Below are 13510 nucleotides of genomic sequence, written 5' to 3'. Positions count from 1 at the left end.
GTTTAACTTCAAGCAGCATAACATAATTCACTCGGTTTCCTATTATTCGGGCCTAGTGGGAATGAATAGAAACGTATCATCAGCATCTCATTCTTCTCCTCTTCCTATTAGCCATGTGCAGAATGTCATTCACCTATTGACCTTATAGCCTATAAGCACGGCACAATGATACACATTCCACACGCTAGCTGTTTAACCTATGGGCTCACTCTTGCAATTATCACTTTCCTCTTTCAACCAAGGGGTGTAAATCTTGGGATGTATTTATATGTCAACTTACCCATGTTCTTTCACTTGCTGGTTTTCAGCAACAGTTTGACAACCATCCACCTCCCCACCACCAGTTATAATAACCGTGAGGCCCGTCATTGGAACTCCTTTCCGCGTTCGATGCCAGCTGCCCAGCAAAGGGCCACCTGTCATTAGCATACCCCAAACTATTTAATAACATTCCATATTGCATTCGGTCTCTGTTGTTCATTCACTTAGACCTGTACTTGATTGAACTTGGGTATCAAGAAACCTTCAGATTCTAAGGTAGGAGATATCTGGCAACCACTGGAAACTACTCCTGTTGGTTAAACCCATGCTGTATACTGTAAAAGTCCTTGAGCAGAAAAGAGTGGAGAGCAATGATGGACACCCTGTTTCCCAAGAGGACTAAGTAAAGTACTGTGTTTCATGTTCCAAGTTTTATTAGTCGTATGCACAGGATAAACATGGTATACACCGTCCAACGAAAGGCTTACTTGCAGGTTCCTTCAACAATGCAAAAATAAGAAATAATAAAAAATACAAATAAAGTAAATGGCTCAGTAGAATAGAATAAACATTTTAGCATTAAGTATAATACAGGAAGGGTGAACTGTGTGTTGGAGATAAATAGGTAATGTTTGGGTTGGTAAACAACTGGGGGTCAATGGAAGGCTGGAACAGTCAGTAGAGGTGAGGCTAGGTACAGTAGGAGGATATACGTAACTGTCCTGTAGTGTACATCCAAGAGGATATCCCACTCACTCAATCTCCCATCCGTCCTTTGAACCAAAGGGAACCAGCTGATTAAGAAAGTCAACGTGTCTCTTTACTGCAATAACACCGTGGCAGGCGATACAGTGGGCTTGAAGAATAGAACCGTGGACACACACACACAGAAGCACTCCCCCTGCCCCCTCACACATACACACACCACCGCTTCAGATGAAGGTGGGTGAAGAATGCTACCGGCTCACTTCGTCTTTCACTCCTGCCGTTGCTCGTCGGCCCCCTGAGAATGTGACCTTTGGCCATGCGCGGCCCAAAGCAGATGGTGTTAAAAGACAGCTTTCCACACAGGAACACAAAGATAATGACCTTTCCCCTTTACCCACCAAAGAGGCCGTGACAGAGTGAGAGAGTGAGGGATGGAGGGAGAAAATGGAGAGAACATCTGAGAGGGGAGGCAGGCCCATGCTGTAAATACAGTGACAGAGTGAGAGAAAGATGGAGAGAAGGAAACAAAGTTGAGGAAAATATAAAGGAGGAGAGAGGTCCGTGCTACAAGACAATGAGAAGGTGAAAGAGAGACAGAGAGAGAGAGAGAGAGAGAGAGAGAGAGAGAGAGAGAGAGAGAGAGAGAGAGAGAGAGAGAGAGAGAGAGAGAAAGAGATGTCAACTAGAGATGGAGTAAATGAGAGAGAAGAGGAAGGCCCGGCATAAGTGCAGCCATTATTGTGTTGTTGAGTGCCATGGCGGACACTGTGTGGGAACCAGCTGCTTTAAGTCACATACCTACCACAACACTTTAAAACCCTCCAGGCCTCTAAGGAAGAGGGAAGAGAGACTCAAAAGAACCCAGCCACAGAATGGTTCATAGCAGCATTATCGGGAACTGGGGGAACTGGTGTATGGCAGTGGGAACATGGTAGACTGCAGAACTATAAATCACACAACCACCAAGTATGAAGTGGGAAGGAGTTGGGTGGTTTGAAAAATATTGTATCCCCACTGAAAACTGTTAGTCTTCCTTATTAGAGGAAAATGTAATTACGTTCAGAGCGGAGGCCTGTGACGATACGGTGGCCTGAGACGAGGACTGAGACGATATGGTGGGGAATATCTTTCCAAGATACTTGTTTCATTTCGTGCCCGCGTGTGCTGCAATTAGCTACACATAAAAATGTGTTTCCAATTAGTTTTATTAGCCAGTTGCCCCCTTTATATTTCCACACATTTTGGTATTGGAAGAAATGCAATTATGATCTCTCCCAAGGCCAAAAACAACCACAATAGTCAAATTAATATTCCTTTAAGCATTAATAGGGGGCTTAAATAGACTTGAGAAAAAAGGGTTTACAGATGTCTGGACATTAATCAAGTTGTTTGCTCATATCTGCTAAGAAGGGTGTTCTACAGGGCCAGAAACATTTATCTAATTTCCATGTTAATGACCTGAACATATTCCACTACGTAAGAGTAATCACACAACCGGGTTCAAACAGACTGTTGGCTGTATCCTTCAGACAGCATAAACAGAGGAGGCCAGCAAACCGGACATATAGGAATCAAATAAAGAAATCCTGTTACACCAGAGGTAGACCTAATAGTCTCCAATTCTGATCTATAGAGAGCACTGAGAAATTAATGACAGCTGCAATGACTGGCTAATCCTGAAAGATGTTAGTTTCATGTCAGTCAAAGGATACACATAACCCAGAAGCTATTCCTCGTAAAATCATCCAAACTGATTCATTGATACTTGGAGTCAATAGAGTGCAAGTATGTGTTGTTTACGAACACTACACAAAGGAGGACCACGTGTACTCCATCACCCAGTACTGTTAAAAACAATCATGATGGACGTCCTATCATGTCGTCGTCATCATAACTCTGTGTAGATGACATACGGCGGTTCCTATAGCCTGCAGTACATATGCTGCCACAGGCCCCTCGCTGTCTCGCTGGCACACAGACAGCAACAGTCACCTCTAACAGGAAATGACACGTCTGCTGTTCCTCCCTGCTCACGTCCTCCCTCCCCTCCCCCCTGTCTCATCCTCCTTTCATCCACCTCTCATATACACTAACAGTACTGTTAACAACCTCCCAGTGTGGTCTGGTAGATAGAGGAATAGAGGAGTCTGTCATGACTCCTGGATGAGAAAAGGAAAGGCTATGTTTAGGAATACGATTCATTATGGTGTTTATGGTATAACAGGCCACAGATCCACCTCTTAAGGACTCTCTACCTCCAGGAGAATCACCTGAACAGGGTCGGGCTCAGTAGAGAGAAAAACTTTTTTTTAATTCACAGGTTTTTGCTTTCCCGTTGCAAAGTGTTTTGTTACAGTGTGTGACCCACGTTCAGTCCTGCCACCTTGCCTGTGAGCTGAATAGTAACTAAAGCATGAAACAATGGTGGACGCATTAGCGAACAGTTATATTGTAATCACAATGCAACTACTCCCTTGTGGGCTAATGTAGCTAATTAACTGTTGGTTTATTGTGTTGATCGCTAATAACCGTAGCGGCTAGCCTTGAACCTGTAAACACATTAGAACTTAATTACTTTTTTATTATGTCAGTGTCTCCTACTCTAAAGCAGTGTTTAAATAATGAATGATGGACTAAACACGTGTAACAGGGTTGGTTATGTTTCCACTTGACACTGCAGAAATATCTATTCGATGTTTACGTATTTCTAATGGTTGGTTGAATTTACATTTTACATTTACATTTTAGTCATTTAGTATACGCTCTTATCCAGAGTGACTTACAGTTAGTGAGTGCATACATTATTTTTTATATTTTTCATACTGGCCCCCCGTGGGAATTGAACGCACAACCCTGGCGTTGCAAACGCCATGCTCTACCAACTGAGCTACATCCCTGCTGGCCATTCCCTCCCCTACCCGCTGGGCCAATTGTGCGCCACCCCATGGGTCTCCCAGTCGCAGCCGGCGGCTACGACATTTACATATCAATAAGGTGTTATGACATAGGTCAGAGGGAGATCGCGTAAATTCTTCCCAGTCTGATATTGACCCGCAAGCGGTAGGTCACGTTCTGAAATACTGCTTTATTTTCATATTTACAATGTGTACGAGTTCATGTCCTGATGTGTATATACACTGAGTATACAAAACATTAAGAACACCTGCTCTTTCCATGACATGGACTGACCAGGTGAATACAGGTGAAAGCTATGACCCCTTATTGATGTCACTTGTTAAATCCACATAAAATCATAGATTTTTAAGCCTTGAGACAATTGAGACATGGATTGTGTATGTCTGCCATTCAGAGGGTGAATGGGAAAGACAACAATTTTTAAGTGCCTTTGAACGGGTTATGGTAGCACCAGTTTGTGTCAAGAACTGCAACGCTGCTGGGTTTCTCACACTCAACAGTTTCCCATGTGTATCAAGAATGGTCCACCACCCAAAGGACATTCAGCCAACTTGCCAACTGTGGGAAGCATTGGAGTCAACATTGGCCAGAATCCTTGTGAAACGCTTTCGACACTTTGTAGAGTCCATGCCCCCAATGAATTGAGGCTGTTCTGATGGCAAAAGGGGGTGCAACTCAATAGTAGGAAGGTGTTCCTAATGTGTGGTATACTCAGTGTATATGTGTACGGTACCTGTTAGATATTGGCCAGAAGTCTGGGATGTGCTTTTATGTTATTGCTGTATGAGTGAGTTAGCTAGCTCGAGATTAGCCCCTGCTAATTCACAGTTATTTCCATGCTAACAGACGAATCATGAATCTACAGCCATCAACATACTGTGTCCTGCACATCTAATGTGCTTCCTTGTGTCTATCGTCAGGTCCTTAAATGTATTGTATTTTGTACTGTTTTTGTCATTGTTATGATGTTTGATTACAAAATACCCAGTCTGATATTGACATGCAAGCGACGAATCACTAATCTACAGCCATCAACATACAGTTGTCTTGCATATTTAACACGCTTCCTTGTGTCTATCGTCAGAATAAACACCAATCAACTGGGACCGCTGGCTGGGCAGTTACAAAGTACGATCACATCTGTTACACTGGTGCTGAGACCAGTTTTCTTGTCTTTGCTGCATAGTTGTTATGCGCGCGCGCACACACACACACACGTTAACTGCACGCAGTTAAGCTAACAGTCTCCCTCCTTGGCCATATAGGGATACAGTGTGGCTAACACCCCAAGGCAAGGACATCTAGAATATCTCTGACGTGTACTATGGTTTGACGACAACAACTGGAGCAGAAAGTTACACTGCTGCTTCTTGTTCTACTTTCTTCAATGATAGTTGTCTATTGGTGGATTGTGTCAATACAACCTGTTGAATGCTGGGTAAAATTGAGGTCATGTGACCAAAAACTGGAACTACTGCAAATAGAAGCAATATGGCTGATATTTCAACAGCAGAAACAGGGAACCGAACATGGTCAGTCACATAAGATGGGGCACAAACGTGGTTCTTTCTTTTTTGGGAGGCAAGTGAAGCAGGAGGAAGAGGAGGGGCTGGGGGTGGGTTGTAAGGAATGGTCCGATCTTCCATTGAAGAAAGTCTCATGCAGAAAATGTGGCCTGACGCTTCAACTCACCTTGAACTTGCTACAGCAATCCACCAGTGAGCAGAAGCATGGGGTTGCCAAAATTAAATCATGTTGAAAAGTTGGCCTCTACATCTTACTTACTAATCCACTGCAATGGATCAAAGTCAAGCTAGAACGATCCCTGATGGGAGAAATTTAATAAAAAAAGGGGAACTGAAAAAAATAAGAGACACATACCAGTGACCTTAAAACACGAGACACAGGGAGCAACTAGGACTAACATGATTGGTCAATAAATACTCCCCCCATCCATTTTAGCAGATTGATTATTCAAGCTGAATGGAACCGAGCACACAAAGGAAAGAGACAAGGGGGAGAAGACAGAGGAGGGGGGGGGGGGGTAACAAGACTTCCGAAAGCACAATGGAACAAGAGAAAGAAAGATAGAAAAAGAACACCACTGCAAGTTCTGGTCTGCATATTATTATTACACTGTTCCAAGCCCTGACAAATACAGCTCACACACACTACACGCTTCAGCTCCAAAACCCCGTCCAGACAGGACACCTGGCAAACTAACTTTGACACACACACAAACATTGAACAACCCCGTCATCCCTCTCTTTCCCTCATCCCCCTCTTTCCCTTTCTATCACTCCTCCACAGCCTCTCTACAAAAGGAAATCCCACACAATCAGAGAAACAAGTAGCATGTTATGAATGAACAGAAAACAAGAGACACTCACCCAAGCCTCTCTTTCTCTCTTTCCTCTCAACCACCCTGATCTCTGCTGCTGCTCCCAGGCCCCGCCCCCACAGCCCGGTCACATGACCCACCACTCCACACCCCAGCAGGCCAGCAGCAGGCATTCCACACCCCTCATTCAGGGAGAGTTGAATGGAGAGCATTGTAAATGTGCTGGACACAGGGAGAGTGAGTGAGTGTGTGTGTGTGTGTGCAGGGGGGGCCAGTTGGAAATAGGAGGAAAGGAGTGTGTTTTAAGAGTGCATATATATGAGGAATGGAGAGAAAGGGGTGTATGCGTTTGACAGAAAAATGTAGTGTGTGTTTAGTGTAAGAGGTGGAAACGGAAAGATTGGAGAGAACATTTCTCTGTGACAGTATGCATGTGCTTAAAATGGAGAAAGAAATTGAACAAATGTGTATTCAGTGAAAGAGTGAGTATGTGTGTTTATGTCCATCTGTCCCTTCCCTCCCAATGCTCAGTGCCGTGTGTCTCTCCCTGTATGTCTGTGTGTGTGTGTGTGTGTGTGCGCGCAGTGTTCATGATGTACTGTGTGTGTACTGTGAGGAGGACACTGGGTCATCTCTCATCCTGTCTCTTTCTCCTCCGGGGCTACAATGAGTCTCCATCACATTAATGCCTGCCTCATACAGCCCCATGACTAAAGGAATATGTCCCAGATAACAAATGAATACCATCCCATAGAGTCATCAGACTCAGCATGAAACATTCTATGGAAAACAGCTCTGTAGACTGTAATTCAAACATTATGAATTGTATAAGAGTACAACGTCTGATTCTCTTTTGGTCTCATACGTTCACTTGTTGCATGCAATATCTGTGAGCTACAGTGAGGAAAAATTATTTATCCCCTGCTGATTTTGTACGTTTGCCCACTGACAAAGACATGATCAGTCTATAATTTTAATGTTAGGTTTATTTGAACAGTGGGAGACAATACACAAAATCCGAAAACATTCAAAATGTTTAAATTGATTTGCATTTTTAATGGGAAATAAAGTATTTGACCCCCTCTCAATCGAAAGATTTCTGCTCGTTCACACTCTTCCACGCAATCAATCAATCAATTCCACTCTCCCCATCCAAACCAGGCTCTCCAAGGATTCGACGATTGTAGACCTACACAGGCTGAATGGGCTACAAACCATCCCAACACTTGGTAAGAAGGTGACAACAGTTGGTGCGATTATTCGCAAATGAAGAAACACAAAATAACTGTCAATCTCCCTCGGCCTGGCTCCATGCAAGATCTCACCTTGTGGAGTTGCAATGATCATAGGTGAGAATCCCCACTAGAATTTGTCAATGATCTCAAGGCAGCTGGGACCATATCCCAAAAACATTCTAACCACTCGCCGTGAAGGCTAAATCCTGCAGCGCCCGCAAGATCCCCCTGCTCAAAACACTATACATGCCCATCTGAAGTTTGCCAATGAACATCTGAATAATTCAGAAGAGAACTGGGTGAAAGTGTTGTGGTCAGATGGACCAAAATCGGGCTCTTTGGCATCAACTCACCTCGCCGTGTTTGGAGGGGGGGGAATGCTGCCTATACCTCCAAACACCATCCCCACTGTCAAACATGGAGGTGGAAACCTTATGCTTTGGGGGTGTTTTTCTGCTAAGGGGACGCACTTCCCCATCAAGACGATGGGCCGGCCATGTACGTCAATCTTGTGAAACCTCCTTCCCTCAGTCAGGGCATTGAAAATGGAGTCGTGGATGGGTATTCCAGCATACAATACTCAAACACCGCCAAGGCAACAAGGAGTGGCTCAAGAAGAAGCACATTAAGGTCCTGGTGGCCTAGCCAGTCTCCAGACCTTAATCCCATAAAAATCTGTGGAGGGGGCTGAGGTTCGAGTTCAACTCCTCGAAACCTTAATGACTTGGAGGGATCTCAGGAGTGGGACAAATCCCTCCTGAGATGTGTGCAAACCTGGTGGCCAACTACAAAACGTCTGACCTCTGTGATTGCCAACAGGGGTTTTGCCACCAATTAGTCATGTTTTGCAGAGGGTCAAATACTTATTTCCCTCATTACAATGCAAATCAATCTATAACATTTTTACATTCGTTTTTCCAGGATTTTTTTGTTGTTATTCTGTCTCTCACTGCTCAAATAAACATACCATTAAAATTATAGACTGATCATTTATTTGTCAGTGGGCAAACTTTCAAAATCCGATCAAATACTTTTTTCCCTCACTGTATGTCTTTATCTTATGTCTACATACACTGTGAAAGACATCAGTGTGGTATTTTCTTTTGGTTTCATAGCTACATTCACTTGTTGCGTACGCCTATCCATGCAATATCTGTGGAATTGTGTCTATCATAAATCTGCATTCACACACTATGAAAGACACAATCCCTTCAATGCTGAAACAACACGCTTCCTTCTTATCCGATTACTGGAATTAAGAGATCATTTGTTTTATCACAAGCGGGTGGAAAGAAGGAAAGAGAAACATCTCTGTACTGCACTTAACAAGCTTTTTTCCACATTTGCAAGCTGATGAGAGGCCCAATATGTTCTCATATTCAGCACAAACGCTTCCTTCCTGTCATGGTTTCGGTGGTTTGTGTATGTATTGGACCACATGGTTTGTGCACCTGGCCCTATAGGCATCCGGTCTCAGTGAGAGATAGATATGAGAGAGCAGTCCTACTGAACTAATACAGATCATCACCTGCATGCTCTTCAATTGAGGCTCTATTAGGAATACAATATTAGTGTGTCAGTTTATTCTACAAAAAATATATACACCACCAGTCAAAGGTTTTGGACACACCTACTCATTCAAGGGTTTTTCTTTATTTTTACTATTTTTTACATTGTAGAATAATAGTGAAGACATCAAAACTATGAAATAACACATATGGAATCATGTAGTAACCAAAAAAGTGTTAAACAAATCAAAATAGATTTTTTTTTGATTCTTCAAATAGCCACCCTTTGCCTTGATGACAGCTTTGCACACTCTTGGCATTCTCTCAACCAGCTTCATGGGGTAGTCACCTGGAATGCATTTCAATTAACAGGTGTGCCTTCTTAAAAGGTAATTTGTGGAATTTATTTCCTTCATAATGCGTTTGAGCCAATCAAGTTGTGTTGTGACATCGTAGGGGGGTATACAGAAGACAGCCCTATTTGGTAAAAGAACAAGTCCATATTATGGCAAGAACAGCTCAAATAAGCAAAGAGAAACAACAGTCCATCATTACTTTAAGACATGAAGGTCAGTCAGTACGGAAAATTTCAAGAACTTTGAAAGTTTTTTCAAGTGCAGTCGCAAAAACCATCAAAGCGCTATGATGAAACTGGCTCTCATGAGGACCGCCACAGGAATGGAAGACCGAGAGTCACCTCTGCTGCAGAGGATAAGTTCATTAGAGTTACCAGCCTCAGAAATTGCAGCCCAAATAAATGCTTCACAGGGTCAATCACACACATCTCAACATCACTGTTCGTGTGTGAATCCCTTCTGGTCCGCAAAAACCCTACCCATTCTTGGGCCCAAACCCGAGCATGGACTGTGGAAATTTGTCCTTTGGTCTGGAGTCCCAAATTGGAGATTTTTGGTTCCAACCGCCGTGTCTTTGTGAGACACGGTGTGGGTGAATGGATGATCTCTGCATGTGTAGTTCCCTCCGTAAAGCATGGAGGAGGAGGTGTTATGGTGCTTTGCTGGTGACACTGTCTGTGATTTATTTAGAATTCAAGGCACACTTAACCAGCATGGCTACCACACTTCTGCAGTGATACACCATCCCATCTGGTTTTGCGCTTAGTGGGACTATAATTTGTTTTTCAACAGGACAATGACCTAACACACCTCCAGGCTGTGCAAGGGCTATTTTACCAAGAAGGAGAGTGATGGAGTGCTGCATCAGATTACCTGGCCTCCACAATCCCCCCAACCTCAACCCAATTGAGATGGTATGCGATGAGTCGGACGGCAGAGTGAAGGAAAAGCAGCTAGCAAGTGGTCGGCATATGTGGGAACTCCTTCAAGACTGTTGGAAAAAGCATTCCAGGTGAAGCTGGTTGAGATAATGCCAAGAGTGTGCAAAGCTGTCATCAAGGCAAAGGGGGGCTATTTGAAGAATCTCAACACTGCAACACAAGTCGTTTGTTTGTTGGTCTCCTTCGTCTTGTGAGAACCCAGAGATCACATGTACAATCAATGACTCCATACATTCTTAGTCCTGTGGAAAGCAAATCCAAATTGGAACTCAAGCTTTGCTCATTGACTGAGTCTATTTCAGTGCTCCAATTCATCTCAAAATAACTAAGTCGCTGGCCCATAGAAATAGTCCTAGAACAGGCATTCTCCGCTTACTACTGTACGCTCATAACCATAGCACTTCTCCGTCCACCTTTCTGCCATTTAGCTAATCTCGAAACCTTTTTTGGCAAAGAAAGCTCTGTGGTGAGAAATCACATTCAGACTTCCTTCCTTATCTTGATTATACGCCATGATAACGAGATGAGACCCTAGAGCCACTTCCTTGTTTTGCAGTTGCAAACAAACATTGGAATTATTGTGCCAGAACCTTATTAAATGACCCAGCTCTTTGGCAGCTGTTGCTCTGTTGGCTGAACGTCTCTCCAGAGCTTTGTTTGTTTGTCATTCTGTTTGTGTTGTCATTTACCCCACTTCTGGAGCCATTTTGAGGCCAGCTCTATAATCACATCAAACTGTGTGGGCCGAACAGGCAACCGGAGACCCATGCAGGCTCAACCCCCAGAGGGAGCTCTCTGATTGGACAAGAGGTCAGGTCTGATTGGAGGAGGCCCACACAGTGATTAGAACACATGGAGTTGATTAGCCAAGTCACCTCAATGACTCAGCAGAGAGATTGACTCACACAGACATACAGCCTCCCACCCAGAGAGATGGAAGAAGGGATGAAGAAGGGATAAAGAAGGACAGAGGAGGAGGAGGGAGAGAACATCTGGGATCAGGGAAGGAGAGAAGACAAGCGACTTCCTGTTGAGCTGTACCCGAGGCTGCTCTGCTCCCCTGTGGTGCAGATGGAGACAGCATGTGAGGACGCATGCAACCAGATGAAAACATCTAAGGCCTGGGTGCATCTCTCTAGTCCAAAGTGGCTTCCTCTCCTCGTCTCCTTCTCTTCGTCCACACTCATCTGAGGGAACCGGATAAGTGATAGCAAATTCCCACTAGGATTAGATCAGTGCAGGTGAAGGAAAGCAGACGGAGAGAGGTAGCCCCTTAACACTATTGAGATGAACCCATAATCTCATGGCAGACATAGGAGACATGGTATTGACAGAAAAAGGCCAGTTTAGAGTTCATTTTAGGGACAGACTTATTCCTGACTGTGTGACCTCAGCAGGATAAACTCTGACCCTAGTCACATGGTCAGGAAACTCCCTAGCCCTACTTGTTCTTCTCTCTCCACCCTGAAGACATGAAGTTAATTTCTAATCCTCCTCCATATACACACTGTACTACTCCCTCAGGAACTGTGCTCACTCCAGCAACGCTACACGATCCCTCCAACTCTGCTCCTGACACATCTCAGACCTCAGCTTGTATGTTGCTCTTCAAGGTTACCGTAACCCTGGCCTTGTTTGCTTTCATCCACACTTTTCTGTACTCTTGAGGGTATATACACACACACATACTCTCTCTTGAAGGGCCCGTGCGCCTGTTGTTTGAACAGCGGCCGCAAAGTAAATAAACTATCGGAATTTGTGGTCGGAGGTTTGTTTTAGCCAAAGGTGTTTATCTAGTGGATTGTTTCCCCTCAGTTTTACAGTGTTAAAACACTTCCCAGCTGTGTTACCTAACTAGCCTAATAACTCCCAGAGATAGATAGATGATAGAAGCGAGAGAGAGATCTGTTGAGTCTGCTTTACTGAAAGGCTAGCATGTATAAGGATTTAATCAATCCCACATTAGAAGTATGCAGACTCAGACATAACACATACTGTGTAAATACACAAACTATTCAGTCCACTATCGAATCAAGGACATTCTTAGTGATACATAACTTAACTGTGGACATGGAGCCTTAATGCAACATACAAGAGTAGCACAAAACAACACAGACGATAAAACAAGACTTCAGGGAGAGAGAAATCAATGCAGGTTTTAGGGGGAGAAGAGGAACTTTAAAAAGCATATTGGGAAGTCCCTGAATGCCTTTCCACTTCCTCAGCGTCTAAAGTAGAGTTAAACATCATGTAGCCCTGATTGGCCTTAATAGAAACCAGTTGTCTCAGTCACCCCAGTTATGTCTCAAGGCCCCCCTTCACCAAGTCTGCATCCCAAATGACACCCTATTCCCTACATAGTGCACTACTTTTGACCAGATCCCTATGGACCCTGGTCAAAAGTAGTGCACTATAGAAGGAATAGGGTGCCATTTGGGATGCAGGCCAACAGCCATACTCACAGAGGATCTCCATCTCAGGGTTAATGTGCATCTCTGCACCACATGCAGCCATGTCTTCCAATCGCAGTCCCAGTCGAATCACCACAGTACAGACTATTCTGACGTGGAAGTAAAAAAATTAAAATTCCCAACTGCTTCCCAAACCTAAACTCTTCAGTGTGACAGCTGGGAGTGCCTGGGAGCGCTTGGGATCTAATGCACAGTTTCTGTAACTCTCCCTCTTCCCGACGTTCCCAACTCGACGTTCCTAACCCGGAGCCTCAAGACTGAACAATAAACAGAGCTCCACGGATCACATCGGCCTTCCGGGGGAATCCCTGCCCCTAATTCCAGCTGGAATGCTAGGGGGAGTCGGATGACTCAGCTTGGAATGGAGAAGAAGTAAGAGAGGAAGACGGGACTCTGTGATTACCTACTTTCTCTCTGTGCGGTGGTTCCAGAAAACCTCCCATAGTTATGATGATAATTATCCATAATAGAAACCTTGCCATGTGCTGTACTGGGAGAGACAGAGAGAGAGTTTATCAGTGTTCGACTAAATGAAGACTAAAAGATCTAGTCATAACATGACAAGTTGTCAATGGTTTTTCCAATGATAGATTTACTGTAAAGTTTGATGATTTAAATGATGGTGTATCCTCTTTCTAAAAGACATGTCAGTACAGTCTAGAAAGGGAGAATACGACTAATTGTAGACGTGTACTACTGTACTCAAAGCGGCCTCTACATTTTGTCTACAATGCAATGACTTCACGTAGTTAACCAACACTGCATACTATCAG

General features: G+C 43.9%; 1 protein-coding gene across 3 annotated transcripts in view; it reads right to left on the bottom strand.

Moving 5' to 3' along the window:
• Window positions 1-13510, bottom strand: part of LOC123481242 (septin-9-like) — a 45811-nt gene that overhangs the window by 19632 nt on the left and 12669 nt on the right. The window contains exon 1 of one of the 3 annotated variants that reach the window (XM_045217248.1): window positions 12729-12829. The exons of 1 other annotated variant lie outside the window; for it this stretch is intronic. In XM_045217248.1, the coding sequence (XP_045073183.1) occupies window positions 12729-12780 (52 nt within the window). In that variant the 5' untranslated portion in view covers window positions 12781-12829. Of the gene's footprint in view, window positions 1-6275; window positions 6357-12728; window positions 12830-13510 lie in introns of those variants that run through there. One more of the 3 variants, XM_045217249.1, reaches the window with a different exon arrangement.

The sequence above is a fragment of the Coregonus clupeaformis genome, unplaced genomic scaffold, assembly GCF_020615455.1.
Source record: "Coregonus clupeaformis isolate EN_2021a unplaced genomic scaffold, ASM2061545v1 scaf0980, whole genome shotgun sequence".
Classification (NCBI taxonomy): domain Eukaryota; kingdom Metazoa; phylum Chordata; class Actinopteri; order Salmoniformes; family Salmonidae; genus Coregonus; species Coregonus clupeaformis.
Note: the sequence above shows the minus strand (reverse complement) of the source record. Positions and strands in the feature narration are given on the sequence as shown.